The sequence below is a fragment of the Delphinapterus leucas genome, chromosome 4 (assembly GCF_059928025.1).
Source record: "Delphinapterus leucas isolate spDelLeu-1000000601 "Yukka" chromosome 4, BTC_Dleu_Yukka2, whole genome shotgun sequence".
NCBI lineage: Eukaryota > Metazoa > Chordata > Mammalia > Artiodactyla > Monodontidae > Delphinapterus > Delphinapterus leucas.
This window is the reverse complement of record NC_143132.1, coordinates 116,547,737-116,571,934: the sequence shown is the minus strand read 5'-3', so window position 1 is coordinate 116,571,934 and position 24,198 is coordinate 116,547,737. Positions and strand designations below refer to the sequence as shown.

The 24,198-nt window shown below is 36.6% G+C and overlaps 3 protein-coding genes across 5 annotated transcripts in view; 1 reads left to right on the top strand and 2 right to left on the bottom strand.

Annotated features, from left to right (window-relative positions):
* The window catches only part of DHX36 (DEAH-box helicase 36), a 51,277-nt gene extending 33,294 nt beyond the window's left edge, over positions 1 to 17,983 (bottom strand). For both annotated transcript variants that reach the window (XR_002645882.3, XM_022582809.3), the window contains exons 1-5: positions 17,687 to 17,983; positions 4,837 to 4,961; positions 3,835 to 4,066; positions 2,282 to 2,320; positions 726 to 896 (exon numbers count right to left, since the gene is read on the bottom strand). Coding sequence is in view for 1 of the 2 variants with exons in the window: in XM_022582809.3 (XP_022438517.2) it covers positions 726 to 896; positions 2,282 to 2,320; positions 3,835 to 4,066; positions 4,837 to 4,961; positions 17,687 to 17,965 (846 nt within the window). In the remaining variant the exon portion in view is untranslated. The remainder of the gene's footprint in view (positions 1 to 725; positions 897 to 2,281; positions 2,321 to 3,834; positions 4,067 to 4,836; positions 4,962 to 17,686) is intronic.
* The window catches only part of ARHGEF26 (Rho guanine nucleotide exchange factor 26), a 279,113-nt gene that overhangs the window by 191,476 nt on the left and 63,439 nt on the right, over positions 1 to 24,198 (top strand). Inside the window, exon 15 of one of the 2 annotated variants that reach the window (XM_089910975.1) lies at positions 14,434 to 24,198. This exon is cut by the window's right edge and continues 63,439 nt beyond it. In XM_089910975.1, coding sequence (XP_089767101.1) covers positions 14,434 to 14,483 — 50 coding nt within the window. In that variant the 3' untranslated portion in view covers positions 14,484 to 24,198. The other variant, XM_089910976.1, reaches the window with a different exon arrangement.
* Positions 23,514 to 24,198, bottom strand: part of GPR149 (G protein-coupled receptor 149) — a 71,343-nt gene continuing 70,658 nt past the window's right edge. Inside the window, exon 4 of the mRNA XM_022582501.2 lies at positions 23,514 to 24,198. This exon is cut by the window's right edge and continues 840 nt beyond it. The gene's annotated coding sequence lies outside the window, so the exon portion shown is untranslated.

Genomic DNA, 24,198 nt, shown 5'->3' with positions numbered 1-24,198 from the left:
GACTTAGAGATGTAATAAATAGTACTATCATAAAACCAAATACAACCATAAATCTTCATAATTTAAATTTACACACAGAATTCCATAACACTGAAATAAATGTACTATATACAATGAATGTTGTAAGAAACCCCAAACATTTTTAAAGAACATATAACTCATATATTTAACTAGGTCATCTAACTAAACACAAAAAATGTTATTTGTAATAAACATGTACTTATACCTGCTTAATGATAAACCTGAAACAATGCCTTATTTTTTTACGATAAATTCCCTCTTACTGAATTGCATTAAAACGTCAGAAATACAGCTACCACCACTCAGTGTACTTATATACTGAAAAAAACAATCAGAGAGTGCCGAAAACAGTATTGAATGAATCAGGGAGTAAAATGTAAAGCATCTAATGATGCAGATTATTTGAAGCTCCTAATCAATTCTATAAACATTATCAATTTTTTGTTCTTTTACTTTTATACTGAAAATTGTCTGGATTTTTAATTTATCTTGACTCCTAAACATCTATTATCACTAACAGAGAGAGAGGTTAATTTTTTGGGCTTTACTACCAAATACTTGTTAACCAAATTTTGCTTTTATAGCAACATATCTTAAACCTAATAAAAAATCACCCCAACCTTCAAAATCAGTAAGTTCTAGCAGGACTACATAGGAGAACAGAAAACAAAGTGGGGAATTTTAAAAAGTGAGAGATTACTTACTGAAATGGCACTAATTCTTCTTGGCTGAGTACAAACTATCCTGCATGCAGATCCTTTTCCTCTTTCAATGTAGTTATCCAAAATGAACTGAGTAACTTGAGTGGTTTTTCCACAACCAGTTTCACCACTTACTACTGTTACCTGATGGTTATCGATCATATTTACCAATTCCTATTTCAAAAGGGAAAATAAGTGAAGAACATCACATGTTGACTAAGTCTGAAAAGATAGTTACCAAAATCCTACCAAACTGAAGGTAATTGTTCTTAACAAGCATATTAATACTTCTAAAATTCTGTTATATGCAATGCTGGCAGTTTGGATATCTGGATCTACCAGTTTTCAAGAGATAAGAAGCACCAAATTACAAAAAGAACAGAGCCATGGCTCTGTTAATGAAAAACACACTGACAAGAACAAGAAGAGACAGGTTATAAACCCATACATAAGAATTAACATAAATTAAAAAGAATGGTGACATGTGGGGCTACTGAGTACTAGGCAAATCCCCTGATACCTAAAAAACTACTAGGAACATTAAGGATTTATATCATAAATCATAAATATGGCTTTGTCTGCAGGACAAGTTTTGTATACTGTTTTCAAGAACAAGGAAGAGTATAATTTAAGACGACTCCCTTTCAAATAATTAAAATAAAGACAAGTTTTAAATACCTAAATCAAATGACTAAAAGTCAGATATCTAGAAAACTGCCTACTTGGGAAAGATCTTCTTTCTTATAAGGTTTAGATAAACACGAGTATTTTTAAAGTAATATTCACCATACTAACAAAGCCATCCCACTACTTCAAAGGGGTGTCATGAGGTATCTTTATCTATGAAACAATCTAACATGAAAACCCACCATTTAAAAATTTCTTATCTATTCTACCACCTCATATATATCAGAACAAGTTCCAAGTTTCAACACTGAAATTACAGGTGGCAAGTACTGAGAAGTAGAATGTGATTCATTCATTCAACAAATATTTACTGGGGGTCTACAGAATGTTAGGCACTGTTCTGAGTCAAGAGGTACATAGTGAACAAAATAGACTCTGTCCTCAAGAACTTACACTGCTAGGAGGGGAAGATACACATGTCAGGTGGTAGTAAGTGCTATAAAAAGGAAAGAAAAATAAAGGAAGGTTGAGAAGTCAGAGAAGGATAGGAGACTATATTATTCTACACAGGATGATTGTATGAGGAAACATAGTAAGTTAATTAAAGCACTGTATTTTCAGCAGTGCCCCAATTTTAATTAAAATATTTGATCTCAAATTAAGAGCAAGGGTTATTTATCCAAAGCAACTTACAAGTGAAAATTCTATTTTTAAACTCATGGACATATGAGAAAACTTCAGGAAAATTGTTTCAGAACTGGGTTTTGTTTTTTTTTTTTAAGTCCTTCAACAATTCAAAGGAATAAAATGAACTTCCAAGAATATCCTTTAGGGAAAGGTTCATTAATTTATATTTCTTCTTGATACAGAGCTTTAAAAATATGTATTTAAACATTTTGCAAATCAAATTAAATAGTGTATATTTATTTTACCTTTTGCATTCCATATGAAGGCAGCTTTTCCCTGAAATGCTGAAATTAAAAAAAAAAGTTTTTAATTTTTTTACAAAAGAAATGTAATCAAATTATAATCCTGGTAAACAGAATATATCATAGATACATATGTTAAGAGTGCAAAAGTATTACCTCACAGCTTATGTGAGGTGTCAAGACAAAGAATTTTTATAAAAAAGAACTAATGAACTTAGCAATGAGATTATAAGCTGTCTGAGAACAGGGAATGTCTTATTTAGTCTTTGGTAAACACAGGAGAATGACAGGCATCTAAAAAGTGGAAAAATAATGTTTAAAAAAATTTATAACTGAAAGAAAAATATGGCATATTACCAAGGATTAAAAAGTTGAGCTCTTAAACACACCTAAATTTTAGACTTGGTTTTGTTACGAGCTGTGCAACCACAGATACGTCACTTAACCTAAGATTCTTTTTCCTCCTCTGTAACAGACATGCGTAATCTCTTGTACAGGGCTGTTGAGAGGTTCAAATGACGTAGTACATGTGAAGCTTTTACAACAGTGCCTGACCAAGAGGGAGACCACCAACTGTTTTTGTTTTGCACATTTCTTCTAACTTTCTCTGAACTAGATCAATTACTCATCTTCAATAATATTTGAGTTCTGTCCTCCATACAAAGCAAACAGAGACAGTAGCTATTCCTAAGGCTATAAGACAACTAAAATATTCTGAATTAATACATCTTGAAAACTCCTGTCCCCGAATCATATTTTCACTCAAAAGGCATCAAAGAGCTACACAATTTGGTCCTGGATAACCTCTGCTGATCTGTTCTAATGAGGATATCCAACCTGCAGTGAGAGTCAATAGATACTTTCTTTCCTACAGGAGATGTGATAATCTGCCTTTCTCAAAAATGGCAGTACATATTTGCATATTCAAGACATAGCCCTCAGAATTGCCTCACTATTTTCTCTTAAAAAAAAAAAGTGAACGTTTTATTACATCTCTTTCTAGAATATCCATAAAGCATTCAATTTTATGTTTTAACAGGAAAGGACTGTAAAATATCTTGTCTAGCAGGAAAAGAAAATACTGGAAAAACTCAGAATTTCAGAATTTAAAGACCTCTGTCTTTAAAGTGGTGGTGAACGTAAGCACATCATATAACTTTTGAGGAATTTAACATCTGTAAAACGAAAGAGTTGGATTAGATGTTCTAAAAGAAAAAACTTTACAATTCTAACCACCCTTGTCTCTTATGACATCTCACTAAAATGGCCTAGAAATGTTAAACTTAAGTGTGATTTTTTTTCATCTGCACTACCATTTCTCAGATATTTCTTCTCGTCACCATATAAACTATTGTAGATGAGATAGGCTACTTATGTGTAATTCCATTCCCACTACTTTTCTGTACTATAAGGGGGAAAAAAATTCCCAGAGGATGGCTTGTTGAGCAATCTCACTGATTTATATCAGGCAACTACCTCTAACCATAAATACATTTTTATCAAGTGTCAGAAGAGATGACAAGTAAAAAGTTTTTCCCCATCTTGCTTTCCATTACCTGCATTTCAATATACCGAAGGTCAGTTTTTTTCTTTTGTAAATCTTCCAATAATTGTTGGTCTAAAGTTACATCTGGTTCATTTTCTTGCAAGAGATATTCAGAATCGCGGTCAATATATTTGTCCCTGATTCTAAATGGCCTCTTTTCTTGATTTATCAATTTTTTTTCCTGATCCTCAACTTTCTTTACTGAGTTTGGTTTGTTCTCAGCAGGAGCTTCAGTCCCATATCTATTTTGACAAAATAAAAAATGATAAAGATTGAATGAAGAGCCACTCAAGCCCTGAAACAAAATAATATATGTTGTTTAATGATTTCAAAGTCATCAAAATCAAAAGCCTTTATTCTTTTCTCTTAGTAGAGCAATTTGAAAATACTTAGATTCTTATAATGAACTCAATTTTTTTTCCGCCCTACAAATAAGACACTGCCAGACAGGTTATTCCTTGTGGTAGTTAAGAAAATAAAAATCCACCCAATAGTAATTCCTCCATTGCAAAGACTCACAGTGTTTCTCTTTATCAAGTTTTCTGAGCCATGTTTTATTTCACAACTTCATTTTCCTGCCACCCTTTCTGAGCTATAAGTGGGATGCTACATTACACAGCCCCAGAGAAACGACTTCTAATTTGCCCCTGATGATACAGTTCCTATGATTTTCCTAAAACAGCAGCAATTTAACTTCTTACAGATCTCCTCCACAAGAAAATTCCGGAAATACAAAGATGATGGGTAGGAAGAACTAAGTAATAACTTCATCAACATCCTATATAGACAATTCCTACCATTTAGATCTCCTGTGGGAATAAATATGCCACCTAAATTTTTAAATATTTCACCAAATTTGCTCAATCTACATAAGAAAAAAGATTACTTTGAGGCTAAATTTCACTTATAGAAGAGCCTAAAGATGTTATTTTTATTATCTTTTTTTTCCGGCCAGTGCTCTGAAAGAATTGTCACTCTTTGTTCATCTTTAAAAGAATACTTTTTGTTTTACCTGTGATCTTCAGGAGCAAACCAGGATATTTGTGCTTCTGAATCTTTATCATTCTTAGCCTGCACAGAATGTAGCAGCTGCACAATTTGTTCTTCTCGATGTTCATCCATATGTACCACAGCTCTCTATTTTGTGCAAAGAAAAAGCATCCTCATCAGGGTGAGAAAGCATGTGCAAAATTATTTGATGACTAAAACAATAAAGGCAAAGTAACATGCGTTCAACAAACATATATAAAAGAAAGTTAAAGTCACCCCACACTTGCTCTCTAGACCCTTTTCTACTATATGTCTATAAAATTAGCTTTACTATTACTGGCAAAGAAATCATATTTACGTCACTTATTAAAACTTTGGTTCCCTTACTTCCTACCCTTGCATAATACTGTTACAATCTTTTCCTTATCTTAAATTTTAAAAGATACAATTAAATTTATTAAAACTCAAATGTTCTGGTAAAAACAAAAGTTAAAAACTGCAAATACTATTTTGGTTGCAACGAGCATTTTAAGAGCATTTAAATCTCTTACATTATGAGGAGGAGTAAATTAGGAAGTAAGAGGGCTGAGCTCAGAGGGAATAAATAAAATGATCAGTGCTCATGAAAATAATATTCCAAACGATGCAGTTACCTCAGAGAATGAGATTTACTTAAAAAGGGACACCAGAGAAAATATGAGTTAGATTGTTTTCTTAGTATAGAATACATGGAAGAGAAAATATGAGGTACACTGTACACAGTAAGAATAAGAACTTTTAAAGACTGCCCTTTTATAATTGCAAATTATGATTAGCTAAATTATAAGTAAACACAGTAAGTAAAAAAAAGAGTGCATAGATTTTTTTCCCCCAGGTGTGCAGACAGGAAAGATGGCCAAGTTATTGAATGAAAAAAGCCAGATGCAGAAAACACGTGCAACGGGATCTTGCTTTCACTACTATTAATTTTTAAAAAGGTTATTCTCTTTTCATATTCTATGCCTTTTGCAGTATTTCTTCAAGATATAATTCTGGCACATAGTACATACCCCTGAAAAGTCTATCAAATGCATGGATGTATCTAGCTTTTTGAATGAGCATATATGACTTTTGTGTTAAACCATTTTTCCCTTTAAAGAAGTAAAACACACACAAAAAGAATACACCGAGATCTCTAGGGAATTCCATAAGACTTCTGCTGATAAATTATTAAAGGATTTACTAAAAGCATCATTATGCTCATACACTTAAAAAGTCCAATACAGCAAAACTCCAGCTGATAAGAAAGCATTAGGAAATTACAAACTGCAGCAAAACCGATTTACTGACAGACACAAAAGCCCAAAATTGTAAGTCAGAAAGAGAAAAAACAGATCAATATGATACAAAAGGACTTTTTTTCAACACCCGTGTGGCTGACAGGGTTTTGGTGCTCCAGCCAGGTGTGAGGCCTGTGCCTGAGGTGGGAGAGCCAAATTCAAGACACTCGTCCACTAGAGACCTCCCAGCTTCATGTAATATCAAACAGCAAAAGCTCTCCCAGAGATCTCCATCTCAACTCTAAGACCCAGCTCCACCCAACGACCAGCAAGCTACAGTGCTGGACACCCTATGCCAAACATCTAGCAAGACAGGAACACAAACCCACCCATTGGCAGAGAGGCTGCCTAAAATCATAAAGAGGTAACAGACACCCCAAAACACACCACCGGACATGGGCCTGCCACCAGAAAGACAAGATCCAGCCTCATTCACCAGAACACAGGCACTAGGCACCTCCACCAGGAAGCCTACACAACCCACTGAACCAACCTTAACCACTGGGGACAGACACTAAAAACAATGGAAACTACGAGCCCGTGAATAGGAGACCCCAAACACAGTAAGTTAAGCAAAACGAGAAGACAGAGAAACACACAGCAGATGAAGGAGCAAGGTAAAAACCCACCAGACCAAACAAATGAAGAGGAAATACTCTACCTGAAAAAGAGTTCAGAGTAATGAGAGTAAAGATGATACAAAATCTTGGAAATAGAACAAAGAAAATACAAGAAACGTTTAACAAGGACCCGGAAGAACTAAAGCACAAACAAATGATGAACAACACAATAAATGAAATTAAAAATTCTCTAGAAGGAATCCACAGTAGAATAACCGAGGCAGAAAAATGGATAAGTGACCTGGAAGATAAAATGGTGGAAATAACTACTGCAGAGCAGAATAAAGAAAAAAGAATGAAAAGAACTGAAGACAGTCCCAGAGACCTCTGGGACAACATTAAACTCACCAACATTTGAATTATAGAGGTCCCAGAAGAAGAAGAGAAAAAGAAAGGGACTGAGAAAATATTTGAAGAGATTATAGTTGAAAACTTCCTTAATATGGGAAAGGAAATAGACAATCAAGTCCAGGAAGCACAGAGAGTCCTACACAGGATAAATCCAAGGAGAAATATGCCAAGACACATATTAATCAAACTATCAAAAATTAAATTCAAAGAAAAAATATTAAAAGCAGCAAGAGAAAAGCAAAAAATAACATACAAGGGAATCCCCATAAGGTTAACAGCTGATTATTTCAACAGAAACTCTGCAGGCCAGAAGGGAGTGGCAGGACGTATTTAAAGTGATGAAAGGCAAAAACCTACAACCAAGATTTCTCTACCCAGCAAGTATCTCATTCAGATTCTACGGAGAAATTAAAACCTTTACAGACAAGCTAAGAGAATTCAGTACCACCAAACCAGCTCCACAACAAATGCTAGAGGAACTTCTCGAGGCAGGAAACACAGGAGAAGGAAAAGACCTACAATAAGAAACCCAAAACAATTACGAAAATGGTAATAGGAACATACATGTCGACAATTACCTTAAATGTAAATGGATTAAACGCTCCAACCAAAAGACACAGGCTGGATGAATGGATACAAAAACAAAACCTGTATATATGCTGTCTACAAGAGACCCACTTCAGACCTAGCGACATACAGACTGAAAGTGAGGGGATGGAAAAACATTTTCCATGCAAATGGGAATCAAAAGAAAGCTGGAGTAGCAGTTCTCATACCAGACAAAACAGACTTTAAAGACTATTACAAGAGACAAAGAAGGACACTACATAATGATCATGGGATCAATCCAAGAAGAAAATATAACAATTGTAAATATTTATGCACCCAACATAGGAGCACCTCAATACCTAAGGCAAATGCTAACAGACATAAAAGGAGAAATCGACAGTAACACAATCACAGAAGGGGACTTCTCTAATGGACAGATCATCCAAAATGAAAATAAATAAGGAAACACAAGCTTTAAATGATACATTAAACAAGATGATACATTAAACAAGATGGACTTAATTGATATGTATAGGACATTCCATCCAAAAAACAACAGAATACACTTTCAACAGACATTCCATCCAAAAAACAACAGAATACACTTTCTTCTCAAGTGCTCATGGAACATTCTCCAGGATAGATCATATCTTGGGTCACAAATCAAGCCTCGGTAAATTTAGAAAATTGAAATCGTATCAAGTATTTTTTCTGACCACAATGCTATGAGACTAGATATCAATTACAGGAAAAAATCTGTAAAAAATACAAACACATGGAGAGTAAACAATACACTACTTAACAACCAAGAGAACACTGAAGAAATCAAGGAGGAAATCAAAAAACACCTACAAACAAATGACAATGAAAACACAACGACCCAAAACCTGCGGGATGCAGCAAAAGCAGTTCTAAGAGGGAAGTTTACAGCAATACAATCCAACCTTAAGAAACAAGAAACATCTCTATTTATATAAACTACCTAACTTACACCTAAAGCAATTAGAGAAAAAAGAACAAAAAACCCCCAAAGTCAGCAGAAGGAAAGAAATCATAAAGATTAGATCAGAAATAAATGAAAAAGAAATGAAGGAAACAATAGCAAAGATCAGTAAAACTAAAAGCTGGTTCTTTGAGAAGATAAACACAACTGATAAACCATTAACCAGACTCATCAAGAAAAAAAGGGAGAAGACTCAAATCAATAGAATTAGAAAAGAAAAAGGAAAAGTAACAACTGACACTGCAGAAATACAAAGGATCATGGGAGATTACTACCAGCAACTCTATGCCAATAAAATGGACAACCTGGAAGAAATGGACAAATTCTTAGAAAAGACACAACCTTCCAAGACTGAACCATGAAGAAATAGAAAATATAAAAAGACCAATCCCAAGCACTGAAATTGAGACTGTGATTAAAAATCTTCCAACAAACAAAAGCCCAGGACCAGATGGCTTCACAAGCGAATTCTATTAAACATTTAGAGAAGAGCTAACACCTAACCTTCTCAAACTCTTCCAAACTACAGCAGAGGGAGGAACACTCCCAAACTCATCCTACAAAGCCACCATCACCCTGATACCAAAACCAGACAAAGATGTCACAAAGAAAGAAAACTACAGGCCAGTATCACCAATGAACATTGATGCAAAAATCCTCAACAAAATACTAGCAAACAGAATCCAACAGCACATTAAAAGGATCATACACCATGATCAAGTGGGGTTTATCCCAGGAATTCAAGGATTCTTCAATATACGCAAATCCATCAATGTGATACACCACATTAACAAATTGAAGAATAAAAACCATATGATCATCTCAATAGATGCAGAAAAAGCTTTCAACAAAATTCAACACCCATTTATGATAAAAACCCTCCAGAAAGTAGGCACAGAGGGAACTTACCTCAACATAATAAAGGTCATGCATGACAAACCCATAGCCAACATCGTCCTCAATGGTGAAAAACTGAAATCATTTCCACTAAGAACAGGAACAAGACAAGGTTGCCCACTCTCACCACCACTATTCAACATAGTTTTGGAAGTTTTAGCCACAGCAATCAGAGAAGAAAAAGAAATAAAAGGAATCCAAATCGGAAAAGAAAAAGTAAAGCTGTCACTCTTTGCAGATGACATGATACTATACATAGAGAACTCAAAGATGCTACCAGAAAACTACTAGAGCTAATCAATGAATTTGGTAAAGTAGCAGGATACAAAATTAATGCACAGAAATCTCTTGTGTTCCTATGCACTAATGATGAAAAATCTGAAAGTGAAATTAAGGGAACACTCCCATTTACCATTGCAACAAAAAGAATAAAATACCTAGGAATAAACCTACCTAAGGAGACAAAAGACCTATATGAAGAAAACTATAAGACACTGACAAAAGAAATTAAATACAAACAGATAAGAGAGATACACCGTGTTCTCTGACTGGAAGAATAAACATTGTGAAAATGACTATACTACCCAAAGCAATCTACAGATTCAATGCAATCCCTATCAAACTAACAATGGCATTTTTCACAGAACTAGAACAAATATTTCACAATTTGTATGGAAACACAAAAGACCCCAAATAGCCACAGCAATCTTGAGAAAGAAAAATGGAGCTGGAGGAATCAGGCTCCCTGACTTCAGATTATACTACAAAACTACAGTAATCAAGATAGTATGGTACTGGCACAAAAACAGAAATACAGATCAATGGAACAGGACAGAAAGCCCAGAGATAAACCCACACACATATGGTCACCTTACTTTTGATAAAGAAGGCAAGCATATACAATGAAGATATACAGCCTCTTCAATAAGTGGTGTTGGGAAAACTGGACAGCTACATGTAAAAGAATGAAATTAGAAAACTCCCTAACACCATACACAAAAATAAATTCAAAATGGATTAAAGACCTAAATGCAAGGCCAGACACTATCAAACTCTTAGAGGAAAACATAGGCAGAATACTCTGACATAAATCACAGCAAGATCCTTTTTGACCCACCTCCTAGAAAACTGGAAATAAAAACAAAAATAAAGAAATGGGACCTAATGAAACTTAAAAGCTTTTGCACAGCAAAGGAAACCATAAACAAGACGTAAAGACAACCCTCAGAATGGGAGAAAATATTTGCAAATGAAGCAACTGCCAAAGGATTAATCTCCAAAATTTACAAGCAGCTCATGCAGCTCAATATCAAAAAAACAAACCCAATCCAAAAATGGGCAGAACACCTAAATAGACATTTCTCCAATGAAGATACACAGATCGCCAACAAACATACGGAAGAATGCTCAACATCATTAATCATTAGAGAAATGCAAATCAAAACTACAATGAGATATCACCTCACACCAGTCAGAATGGCCATCATCAAAAAATCTACAAACAATAAATGCTGGAGAGGGTGTGGAGAAAAGGGAACCCTCTTGCACTGTTGGTGGGAATGTACATTGATACAGCCACTATGGAGAACAGTATGGAGATTCCTTAAAAAACTAAAACTAGAACTACCATATGACCCAGCAATCCCACTACTGGGCATATACCCTGAGAAAACCATAATTCAAAGTCATGTACCACAATGTTCATTGCAGGTCTATTTACAACAGCCAGGACATGGAAGCAATCTAAACGTCCACAGACAGATGAATGGATAAAGAAGATGTGGCACCTATATACGATAGAATATTACTCAGACATAAAAAGAAACGAAATTGAGTTATTTGTAGTGAGGTGGATGGACCTAGAGTCTGTCGTACAGAGTGAAGTAAGTCAGAAAGAGAAAAACAAATACCGTATGCTAACACATATATATGGAATCTAAAGGAAAAAAATGGTTCTGAAGAACCTAGGGACAGGACAGGAATAAAGACACAGATGTACACAATGGACTTGAGGACATGGGGAGGGGGAAGGGTAAGCTGGGATGAAGTGAGAGAGTGGCATGGACTTATATATAGTACCAAATGTAAAATAGCTACTAGCTAGTGGGAAGCAGCCGCACAGCACAAAGAGATCAGCTGGGTGCTTTGTGACCACCTAGAGGGGTGGGACAGGGAGGGTCGGAGGGAGACACCAGAGGGAGGAGATATGGGGATATATATATAAATGTATAGCCGATTCACTATGTTATAAATCAGAAACTAACACAGCATTGTAAAGCAATTATACTCCAATAAAGATGTTTAAAAAAAAGAAAAAGAAAGAGAAAACCAAATATCGTATATTAACGCATATATGTGGAACCTAGAAAAACGGTACAGATGAACCAGTTTGCAGGGCAGAAATAGAGACACAGATGTGGAGAACAAACGCACAGACACCAAGGGGGGAAAGTGGCAGGGGTGGTGGTGGTGATGGGGTGAATTGGGAGATTGGGATTGACATATATACACTAATATGTATAAAACAGGTAACTAATAAGAATCTGCTGTATAAAAAATAAATTTGAAAAATTCAAAAAATAAAGTCCAAATTTTTTTGCTTTTTAATAATTGTACTACATAGAAATCTTTTTTAAATGGTTAATAAATTAGACTAATGTACCTTTTCTCCGTAGTATAGAATATGCCCTCTCTACTAGGACTGGAAGCTTGTACCTGGTTTCTCCTGGACTCTACCGTTTGCACCTTTACCTTTGCCAATTTTAATCTGTAATAATTTGCTGTTAAGAACAGCTACTGTGAGTACAGCAGCTTTTCAGAGATTTGTGACTCCTTCCAGTAAATTTCAGACCTGAGGGTGGTCTTGGGGACCCCCAACACAGAGGATCATTATTAAAACACTTTTGCCCTATGCTTTAAATTCTGTAGGTCTTCAGTACGTATTAACATTTACTGCTCTGTGTACTTACATAAGATAGTTATTGATTACTGTGTTTTTTCTTGGCCCTTAGAAATGTAAGAATCCTCAGCAATACTTTGATTAAAGCCTCCTCCGAAAAGGAAGCCCCAGGACATAAAGTCATCCTTAAGCACAGGTTCCTTAATTTTTACACCCCTTCCAAACACCTCAAGGGTTCACAGCCATAGTTTCTTTCATTCACCTTCAAAATGGCAAAGATTAAGTAATTTAAGACTGATTGCTTTCCCAATGAAACTCATTCACACTAAATCATTTCTTCAACCAAAGAGAACTTCACATTTTGAAGCTTTTACCTCTACTAGCAGAACAAAGTTCTCCTCCTCACCTTGTTAAATGAATTTTAGATATCCAGAAAAAGGTGGGATGACTGAAAACTGAAATAGCCCCTGAAAATTTTATACTTTTTAATAAAAACATAATATACACTTAAAAAAAATTATTTTCAACGTGGTTCTCTGCACAATGAGCCCCCAAAGGCTGTGGGCAGTGAATTTAGGAATGCTGAAATTCCAAACCTGGATCTAGCCTGATTCTCTGTAGGTTACGTCCCTCCTAACCTTTTTCCAGTTCCATCATCCTTCACTTTACCTCACCCCCTGCCTGAAGAATCTCAGACACACATTTTATGGTTCACGACTTTTATCAAGGCATTTGATTTTTTTATTATTTTCCCCCCCTTTGGACATCTTCAAATATTCTTTCTGCTTCTAACTGGAAATTCCTAGCAAAGGAGACCCTCAATTATATCCAGCAAATTGTCTTTCTCATCAGCTTCTAATTATCTGTAACTGCTTCAAACTTTCTCCATTCTCTGTAACACACCAATACCACTTTCCCGTTCACCCTTGACATTTTACACACGATATTTCATAAAGAAAACAAAACCCAAAGGAAAAGTCCTCAATCGCTTGCCACCAAACCCAAACCCACCTGTATCAAAACCCATCCTTTGCTATCTTCTTTTCTGTTGAAATGGAAGAGGAATACATTTTCCTATTTAAAGTTAACCTCTCCACTTAAGCCCTGCAGCCTTCCTTCCACCTCCTCAGGGCTATCTCCGATTAAGATTTATCTTCCTTTCCTAGATCTCTCTCTAGTAGTCTTTAGGCTGTACATCAATATTCTGGTTTGCTTCTTCACAGATATAAGGCAGAAGTGCACTTCCCATGGCCATATGAATGGGAATTTCTAGGAAGCAGGGGCGATTTACTGTATCCCTCCCTGCTGCCACCAAAACCAGTTATGCTCCAGATGGGTGGGAGGCTATATGGACCTCATTCTCATGAGAACTCTAGCGAACTCCAACGGTCAAGTAATGTGAGTAGAAAACAAACCTTTGTTGTTATAAGCTATTAAGATCTGTGGGCTGTCTACTACTACTGCATGATAATTTAGTCTTCTCTGATATATTTACTTTTCCTCTCCACTGGCTCCTTACCATCAGTATGTGAACTTGAACACAGTCAAATCTCTTCACTTTTAAAACAATAAAAACAAAAATCCTGTCCTGAATTCTCCCACCCCTATTTCTCCTCTTCCTTCTCACAGGAGAACTGCCTGGAGGTACCCCCATTTCTTCCTCTCTCCTCTCGCCACTCCAGTGCAATCTGGTTTTTACTTCCACCACTCCACAAAAAGGGCTCTCATCAAGGTTACCAATTACCCTGTTGCTAAATCCAAGACACTCTGAACTCTTACCTCACTTGGTATCAGTGCAGTGTTTGCCACTATTGATTACTTTCCGTTTTTCATAAACTCTTTTCTCCCTAAACGATAGTCCTGGATTCCAAAACAACATCCATCTCCTTATTTTTCTCTTCTCTGGTTATTCCTTCCTAGATTCTTTCAAGCTTCTCTCCCTCAGTCCATCCTTTAAATTTTCTTGTTCTACATTGTACAGCCCGAGTGCTCTGCAGACCAGCAGTACTGACATCATCCGGGAGCCTGTGAGAAAAGTTGAATCTCTGGACCCACCCCAGTTCTACATTGCTACAAGATGCCAGGTGATTCAGGTTTGAGAAGCAATGGTCTACAGAGTTCAGGCCTGCACCCACTCCTCTTCTCATTCACTTCTATATTACAACTACTATCCATAGGCCCACAAGCTGTCAAATGTTCACCTGGAGCCTAGATTTCTCTAGGTATCAGGTCCACACAGCCTTTAACTTCCTTGCTATCACCACTTGTATGCCCTACAATATCACACTCAGTGTGCTTAAGCTGAGTCCATTGTCTTCCTCCATCAAGCCAATTCTTTATATAGTCATTAGTGTCATCCATTCACACCTGCCTTCCCCTTCCCTCCAGATAGAATCATTTTGAATCTACCTCCTAAATCACTTTAAGCTGTCCGCTTCCCTCCATCTCCACTAGCAATGTCCTAATTCAAGCTGTCATTTCTCACCTTAATTACTGCAAGAGCTACTTAACTGGTCTCCCAGTCCCAGGATTGCCTCTTTTTCAATCCATTCTTTATGCTGCTACCTAGGGTGAATTTAAACACAAATCCAATCATTTCATGTTTTGCTTGAAACGCTTTAATGACTTGCCAGGGTTCTTAAGGGAAAGAATTTCAAAGCCCTGCTTATTTTCTAGTCCAGGAGCTTTCATACTGCGATCTGTAAAATTAAAGGATCATGACCAATATTAATTTTTAAAAAAGGCAGAAAGGTACAAACAGCAAGAACAAAAGCCCCAGGGCAATGTACAGGTAATTAAACATTATTTCATGAACTTTTTGTTCACTTACATACGTGTGTGCACTGGGTTGCAAATTAAAATATATCCCTTTTTGTGGGAAACGGTCAAAAGTGTAAAAGCCACTGCTCTACCCCCTTCTCAGTTCCTTGAACGTGGTCTTCCTGACCTCTAAGTTGTGGCACATGCTGCTGCCTCGTCCTAAAAATCCCTTTCCAAGCCCCCAACATCACAAACACAGACATACTTTGCTATCTTTCAAGTTTCAGCTTAAGGGTTACCTCTTCTGGGAAATCTTCTAGGCTCTTCCTAATTTGAGTTAGGGGATAAGCCCACATCCTCCTTATTATAATTCTTTAACATTGTATTCTAACCGCCCTATAGTGCCTAACACACCACAATTTCTGTAGGGTAGGTACTATATCTAGCTTATTAACACAGTGCCTATGATACTGTTTCAAATATATTAGATCCTAAAACATATCTGTTGAAAGAATAAGCGTGCATCCTTAGAATGCAGTCACTTTGTAAACACAGGTATTACTTAAAAAGTAAAAGCTATGGAAATTCTGACTGGGAAGCGATCACAAAGGGCTTGAACGTGATCAAAGAAAGAGGCAGGATGAGCCAATTACTGAAATATGATCATATTTAGTAGAGAAAATGGAGACATACATTTTAGAGAATGATATGAGAACTACAATAAAAAAGCAAAAATAAAAGTATGATTACAAAAGCTTTAATTACATCTTGGGAACATAGGCTCAGAAAGGTAAGTACATAGAGGGAAACCTGATATGTAGAAACTAAATTGCCAAGATTCCTGCAAAACATGTTAGGATGCACTGAAACATATGAGACTGAGACGGAACTGACTTGGCTTTCAAATTGTGAGCTAGAGAATGAGATGATCTAAGGCTCTACAAAAGACAGACTTAATAACGAGGAGTAGAAATAGGAGACCAGTTAAGAGCCATGGACAGACAACAAAATGGTGCTTGATCTATGGTAATTACTGTGGAAATAAGTAGTTAGATTTGAGATATATTAAAAAGGAAGAGAAAACAGACTTGCTGAAATGAAAGAGAAGAATCAAAAATAAATCTCATTTTGGCCTTGGCAAGTGAATAAATGGTAGTGACTTTTACTAAAATGGAGGTTTGAGGAGGTGGTGGAAATCAAGAGTTTAATTCATAATGACCCACTGCACAACCGGCTTCAGATGGAAATAATAATGAAGAATTTTTCCTGATTTACTTAACGTTTCGTCTGTTTAGTTCTTACTTTTTCCAACTAAACTGTAAGCTCCCTGAATATCATAATTCTTCAGACCCCCATAGCAACATGCAAAAAACCTTGTGTGAAAAAACAGGTAAATAAAATTTGATAAAGAGTTCTTAGGAACTCTATACTAATCACTCAATTATTCTTCCAATTTCAAGATGACTTAGATGTGCTTCCCTTTAAAAAAAAAAGTCTGCTCAATGAACAAGTTAATTTTTAGTTATTGAAGAAATATATATATATTTAAAGAAGAATATAAGTTGTGAAGATAAATAGATAAGGCCCCCCCCATTCAACAAAAATGACATGGGTAAAAGAAAAGTAAAGAAATGGAATGATTTAAAAACAGAAGCCTAAATGGTGATTCAATTACACTCTATCTAATATGAAAGATGCTTTTAAAGTCAGTAAAAAGCTTTTATAAAGCTTATATTAAGAAAACTTCGGTTTAATCACATATATAATCATTAGAACAGGCCACTCAGGGAACTTTAATGTTTCCTTTACTACAAGTCTTCAGGATACAAATCAAATGGACAATTACCAACCTGAAGACAAGGGACTAAGCCAAATCATCTCTTGAAATTTCTTCCACTTCTAGGATCCTAGGTTTCCTTCTCAAAGAGGAGCTGCTCATCAGCAGAAACCTCCATAGCCCAACGCCCAACGTAAAAACAAAAAACCTGTGTGCCTATTTTAATACTAAGTGGAAGTTGGAGTACTCTTCTGAAGGATCTACAAAAATAGTGCTTGATAGTTTTTGTTCCGCGCAAACCAGTGTCTAATGTATAAAACCATAATTTTACAGCTCATCAGGCAAAGAAAGTGACATTAATTATATTAAGGGAAAGGGTAGCCAGATATACTATGACAGTGACACCCCCCAAAAGTTAATTTCGGATGGACCCTGAATTTAACATTTGTTTTGTCCCCAGTTCTCACGTCTTTTAAGCAAAGTATACACTCGCATAAATCCCAACTGCTTCAGGTCAGATGCGCACGGCTAACGTTCACCGCTATTAATATCCACTACTGGAAGCTTCAACACTTGCACTTCACAAAGCACATGCACCAGTTAAAAACCCGAAAAGGAAAGAAAAAGTTAGGGGTCGAAGGATGGAAAAGAAAACCTGTCCGGTTTCATCCCCCTCCACTACCGAGTCTCAGATTACCTCCTGCCTCTCCGCTTCCTTGTTCTTCTGGCCTTGTTTCTTCGCGTACCACAAGCCGATTTCGCGGCCTTTCAGGTGCCCGGGATGTCGGCCTCGGCCGCCTCGACCACCCCCTCCTCCGCCGCCGCCGCCGCCACCTCCGGAGCCTCGATTCCCTCCGTGGCCCCCTCCATAGCTTCCTCCGTAACCCCCGCCGGAACTGCGGGACCCGCCATCGCGGCCCCCGCCACCGCGGCCCCCGCCACCGCGGCCCCAGTTCTGATGGTAGTCATAGCTCATTGTCCCAGCAGGCCAAAACTCGTGAGAACCTGCAACCGCTGGAAATGGCGACCGGGCCCGGAAGCGGGTGCGCGTCCACTCCGTTTTGCTTCCGGCGCCCCGTTCAAGAGGGAGGGACGTTGAGCGTCACAAGCAGACGTTTCCGGTGACGTCACGGGCCGTAGGCCCTGGAGCTCCCCGGGTTGGATCAGGTGAAATCTTTTGTGTGCCCTCAATTGTTTACGTTTGTACCTTTGGAGGCAGAGCCAGCAGGAGGCGCACAGGTTTTCTTTCCCGACGCCCAGCATGTGAGGAAACGGGTTTTGGGTTTTATTTCTCTCGGTAAAATCCGGAGTTTGCTTCCCAGTAGGCCCTGTAAACGTCGATTGGCAAAGTAAAAGAACCTGTGGATCGAATGCTTTGTCTCCTAAAGTCCTTAAAAAAATGAAATGAATTCCTTTTCTTTTTTTTTAAACTAGTGGTTATGTCATGAAAACAGCCTAGCATCTGTTTCAAATCTTAAGTATAAAAATGTCCCTGCCTCTTTTAAAGGGTTATCGTCGTTTACCACCTTTATCCAGAGGCATAAGATGAGCCCGTCTACCCAAATTCAGTGCAGAGCACTTAGGCAATTTAAATAAAACAGCAGCTGAAGATTCCTATGTTCATGTGAAGCCGTCTATTGTTGTTTAGCACAGGCTATTCTTGTATAATCAAGTGTCTGCTCCACATAGGCTGGCAAGTTTACCAGGGAATATCTAGTTCATTTACACATGTGACTGATTTAAAGGTGCTGGGAATACTCACTGAACAAGAGAAGATTGGCATCAGCTTTTATTTGCTTACAGTCTTGAGGAGAACATAAAGGCTAAAGAAATGTGTGTTGTGAGTTAAGGAAGGAAAATGCCATATGAAGGGTTCCAGAATGCATCTCTGTGGCAGAAAAATTATTTTGAGCAGAGGCATTTGAGTTCCTGAAATCTCTTACCTGCCTAAAAACAGAGCCTCTCAAAAGAACTCAGAAGAACTCTTGCCATAAATCCCTTCCTTGGGAGAAGAACCAGGGAAGACTGACTTTTGTCATTGGAGACTGCAAATCAGCACCACACCTAAAAAGACTTTATAACAAAACCAACATATTTTCCATCTACTCTCATAAGAGCTCATTTATCTTTCCCAAAAGTCACTTGTTTTCCCATAAATACCATTCTCCTCCTTCCCTTCCATAAAAGATGGTATATAAGCCCCAAGTTCTAACCACTGCCTCGAGTCACATTTTTCTGTGAACTCCCATAGATATGTGATTATATCTGTTTTATCTCTTGCTAATCTGTTTTTGTCGGTTTAGTCTGCAAGTCTCCAAGAACTAAACATGGGAGGGTAGAGGAAAAAGTACCCCTTCGCAACAGCCACGAGATGTTACAGCAAAAAGAATTTAATTTTGGAGTCAGGTTCTTTCTAAGGAATGAGAGGGTAAGCAGTGACTGAGATAAGTAGACTTTAGCTAAACTGATGGGGAGGGAAGAGATTATTACAGGTGGAGGGAATGATGTGCTTGAAGAAAGATGATAAAATGTTGGGGAGTGGGAAAATTCCACACTGAAACTTAAGAGACTGGTGGTGAAGGCCAAAGGGATAGAAAGGAGCCTGACCATAAAAGATCTTACATGCCACAGAAAGAACAATAATACATTTTCAGTAGGGGAGTGATTACTTTGACTGCTTTGAGTAGAAAGGAATGGAGGAGGCAAGAGTGGATGTAGAGAGACTAGTTAACAGGCTGTGGTGTAGGGGAGACAAAATGAGATGACAGAGCAAGATAGAATATAGGAAGGACTGGAATTGAGTTGCTAGGAAAAATAATTGTCAAGATTTAATGATTCATTGGATGTAGAGAATTAGAGGAAAGGGTCAGATGGCTCCCAAGTTTAAGATTTGAAAGATGACCTAATAGAAAGGTACCATATCCTGAGATATGAGGAACATAGGACGAGGAAGATTTTGGGGGGGTTGGGGGAGGGTTGAGTTAATGTGTATAATTAACACTTGTAGAGTTTGAGGTGCCTGTAAAACATACAAATTGAGATGTCTAGAAAGCAGTTGGTTATATGAGTTAAAGACACAGAGAGAGCAGACTGAGATTATACATTTTGGGAGTTCTGGCAAATATTAATATTATAGGAATGAATAGTTCCAATAAATGTACCCATTGGGCACGCCTGATATGACAAGTATGTGAACTGTTCAGTAAGAAAGACTGGGTAGTCATACTGGAGATGGTAGGGACAAAATGAGAAGGAAATAGCGTGGATTGTTTGAATGTTTTAAAAGAAAAGACACCAGAGCTTGCTCTGTCTTCCCTCTGAAGAAAGGCCATGTGAGGACAGAGGCTGTCTACAAGCCAAGAAGAGAGCTCTTACCTGGAGCCAAATCAGTCAACACCTTGATCTTGGACTTGTGTCTCTGATGAAATGTTACTTTAATCAGTGAAGCCTTTCCTCACTAAAATATTTGAAAAAGCACTCCTTCTGTCATTATCCCTTTAGTCTAATTTTTCTTCTTTTCATTTTTATTATCTCTGGTGCCTATTTCCTGTCAAAATACTTAGCATTACCTGAGATGTATACATACACATACACATATACATATATATGTATATACATTACATATGTGTAGTGAAGAACTTAATCCTATCCAAAGAGAGGGCTGGCCTTTGCCCTTCTGAGGAGGTAATCTCTAAACCCTTGGAATGTTATGCCTGATAGGAGTGACTTTGTTTGTTTGGAGGCCTTGGACCAGCCAGACAGTAACAATATGATTTAGGGTGGAGGCTTTGAGTTATTCGTTCCATATAAGCTTGACCTTCTGAGGAGCTGGATACTGAGATCACTCTTATGAGCAGTCAACCATGCTTACCCTACTTCTACCATGATGAAGCCCCATTAAAGATGGGACACCAAGATTTGTTCCTTGTTGGCAGTACTCCATGCGTTTTGTCACACATTGATGCTAGGGAAGTACTGCTGTTCCTGACTCCACGGGGAGAGGAAAACAGAAGCTCCACACTTAGGCCTTTTTTCTGGATTCTGCTGTATGTGCTTCTTCTCTTGGCTGATTTTGATCCATATCCTTTCCTTGTAATATACCATAACTGTGAGTATACAACTTTCAAGGAGTTCTGTGAGTTCTTCTAGTGAATTATTAACATTGATAGTGGCTTAGGGAACACCCTGAACTTGCACGTGGTGTCAGAAGTGAGGGGAGTCTCGTGTGGACTGTGTGCTAACAGTCCGTTCACAGCATATATGTTTGTTTTGGTTTTGTTTACAGTTATAATCCTGTGTACCTAGAGCTAGTTTTAGCATGAAATAGGCATTCATTAAATATTATGATGAGTACATGAATGAGAGTAGCTGAATAGTATAAGAAATTAAGAGAAAATCTATTTATGAAATCCAATACTACAGAACTATGTTGAGAAAAAGCTTCCAAGTAATGCATAACCAAGCCTTTTTTAAATTATATTCCAAGTAATACTGTGATATTCGCTGTCTTCAAAATGGTTGCCTCTGTCAGTCATAATTCTTGGAAGTCTTTGGGATTATGTAATACATGTTTATATTTTGGGAAATCTTAGGGATTATGTGTTTTCAGTTTATAAAAGTCACCACCAGATGGTGATATTTTTATTAGGTAAATAGTTTTTGTTTTCAGATACATCAATTTGTAGAGAAAAGAGATAAACTATATGAAATAGAGCATTTATTAATAATAAGAACAATATAACAATGCAAAGGTAAGATATTTAAATATAGCACAAAATATCTATAAGGGTATGTCCTATACCAGAATGCATTTTTACAATTGTAATCACATTAAAGAGAAAGTAGACTTTATACCGGTGTAGCTGAACCATCCCCTCTCTTAACAGGGATTGGTAGAAGCTGTTCATGCTTAGGCATAGCCCCCTGTAGAGTTTTCTTGTAGATTCACTACTGTTGCCTTGAAGTTTGAACTGTTACAGGTTAGTAATGTGATGCCAAAGTCTGTGGCTTTGCGGTAAATAATCCTGGTATTGTATGAATACGTCTGAACTTTTAAGTGTATCCATTATACAGTTAATTCAACAACCAAGGACAGTTAAATGGGGATACAATATCCTAGATTTTTTGTTTGTTTGTTTTTCAATTCCCCCAGAATAGGCCCAAGTCCAGTGAAAATAAAATGGAACACAGGAGAGAAAATGGGTATTACTGTCTTCCAATCCAATTCTTGTATTCTTTAAATCTTGTTTTTCATCATCTCCTCTCCACTCAAAGTGCTGTGCAGTTATAAAGGATTTGTCTTTATTATTTTGTTCAGTTTTATTATGATTCTGTTTCTAATTTCCTTGCTGCCAGAAATTATACTTTAAGCAGCAAAATCACTTTTCTCTTTTATAAAATTATACATCTAAATTTAATATATCAAAACCTGTCTTTTACAAAGCATTATTAGAATATTCAATTCAACTTAGGCTTTTATAACAGACATTTAATGCTGTTGATTTATAACATCAGATTGATCTGGCCATTTGTCGTTATGTTAAATTAACCCTCAAGTTTGGAGATAAAAAGTATTATCTTAAGTTAAATGTATTTGTAATGAGAATACATCTGAATTTGAATTTATATGTTATGCATTATTTGAGGCTTTCTTTACAAACATGACTAGTGGCATTACATTTGCTTCCCAAGTTTAGATAATGATATATTGAGAAGTTAGGTGAAAGATAGGGAAAGTCCACTGAGATAATTATTTTGAAAATAACTTCTTGGTAGCAAAATAATCATCTGAAGATAAAACAGTCTGAAAGCCCATGTCAAGTAATTTAGAATTCTGATTCAATATAATGAAATAGAAACCAGAATAAATCGTTTAAAAAATAATTCACTTAGTCTGTAAATAATAGCTAAGATATGTGAGTTGAGAGTGTACAAAGTTTAAAATGTAAAATGTCAACTCAATAACCTTGGAAATAAACATTTAGGTAATACATTTAATATATGTTTACAGAAAGATCAGAATAAAGCAATTTGAGGAAAAATCACTTCCTAATTTTTTTTTTGAAATATACGTCACTAATATTCCGACAAGGTGATATCTGCATTTTTGCAATGTAACATATTTAAAATTAATCTTGATATGTGTACCTCACAATCACTTAATAAAGTATATTGAATTGTTTCTTTGCTTGAGATACACATATCTTTGGGAAGGAAATGAAAAAGCACCTAAACTTAGAATAATATGTGAACTAAAATTTTCTGTGCTTCAAGAGTGGCGAAGAAGGTCTGCCATATCTGCCACTTTAGAAACAGATACTTTTGTTTGGACTTAGAAGATTTTCCCTCTGCTCTGCCCAGAAGTTTTTTAGTCTATGTGTGGTGTGGGTGCACCTCACAGAACTTAATCTTACGGTGTTTTTCCCTAGTTTCTGTTCAAATAAACAAAAGAATTCTAGAAATGATAAGTATACATCTACAAACTTTTCCAATATGTTTAAGAGCTACTTCCAATTCTACTTCTAACATACAACATATCTGTTTGAAGAGCAGTCAACATACTGAAAAGGTGAAAGGAAAACTCTCATATTTAAGAGAGAAAGAAAAAAAATTCAGTAAACAATTTGTATTTTATAGAACTGAAGGGAACAACTATTTACAGACTAGGGACATGCATGTTTCAAAGTTGTAAGCTAATTTGCTGTTTTATACAGGAGTATATTTCCTAGACATCAGTGTAAAGCTAAAGCAGTAACTGTAATAATAAGCTTGCTTTGCTAGCCACATTTAGGAAGCCTCTTCAAATACAACTCAGAGTTTTGCTACATTTCTTCCATTCCCAAAATATTTTTCCACTTGCTGTAAAGGCCAACTTTATGTGTAGAAACACATGCATGAGAACGGTATATTCATTGAGCTTATACAATTTTCTGTTTACTCTGAGGTTGACAAACATAGGCGGAAACATTAGTAAACAAGACCAAGGTTTGATTTAGAAAAGGTTTTTAGAAATCAGATAAGAAACAGAATCTTATAATTGCCACAGTGTGCGCGATCTATAAGTAACACTTAAAAAGCACTCAAGTGTTTGCACTAGTTCCAGCTGTTTGCACTAAAAATAATTAACTATTAAGTCTGTAAAGCTTATGTAAACCAACAAATAAAAAAGGAAATCAGGGCTTCCCTGGTGGCACAGTGGTTGAGAGTCCG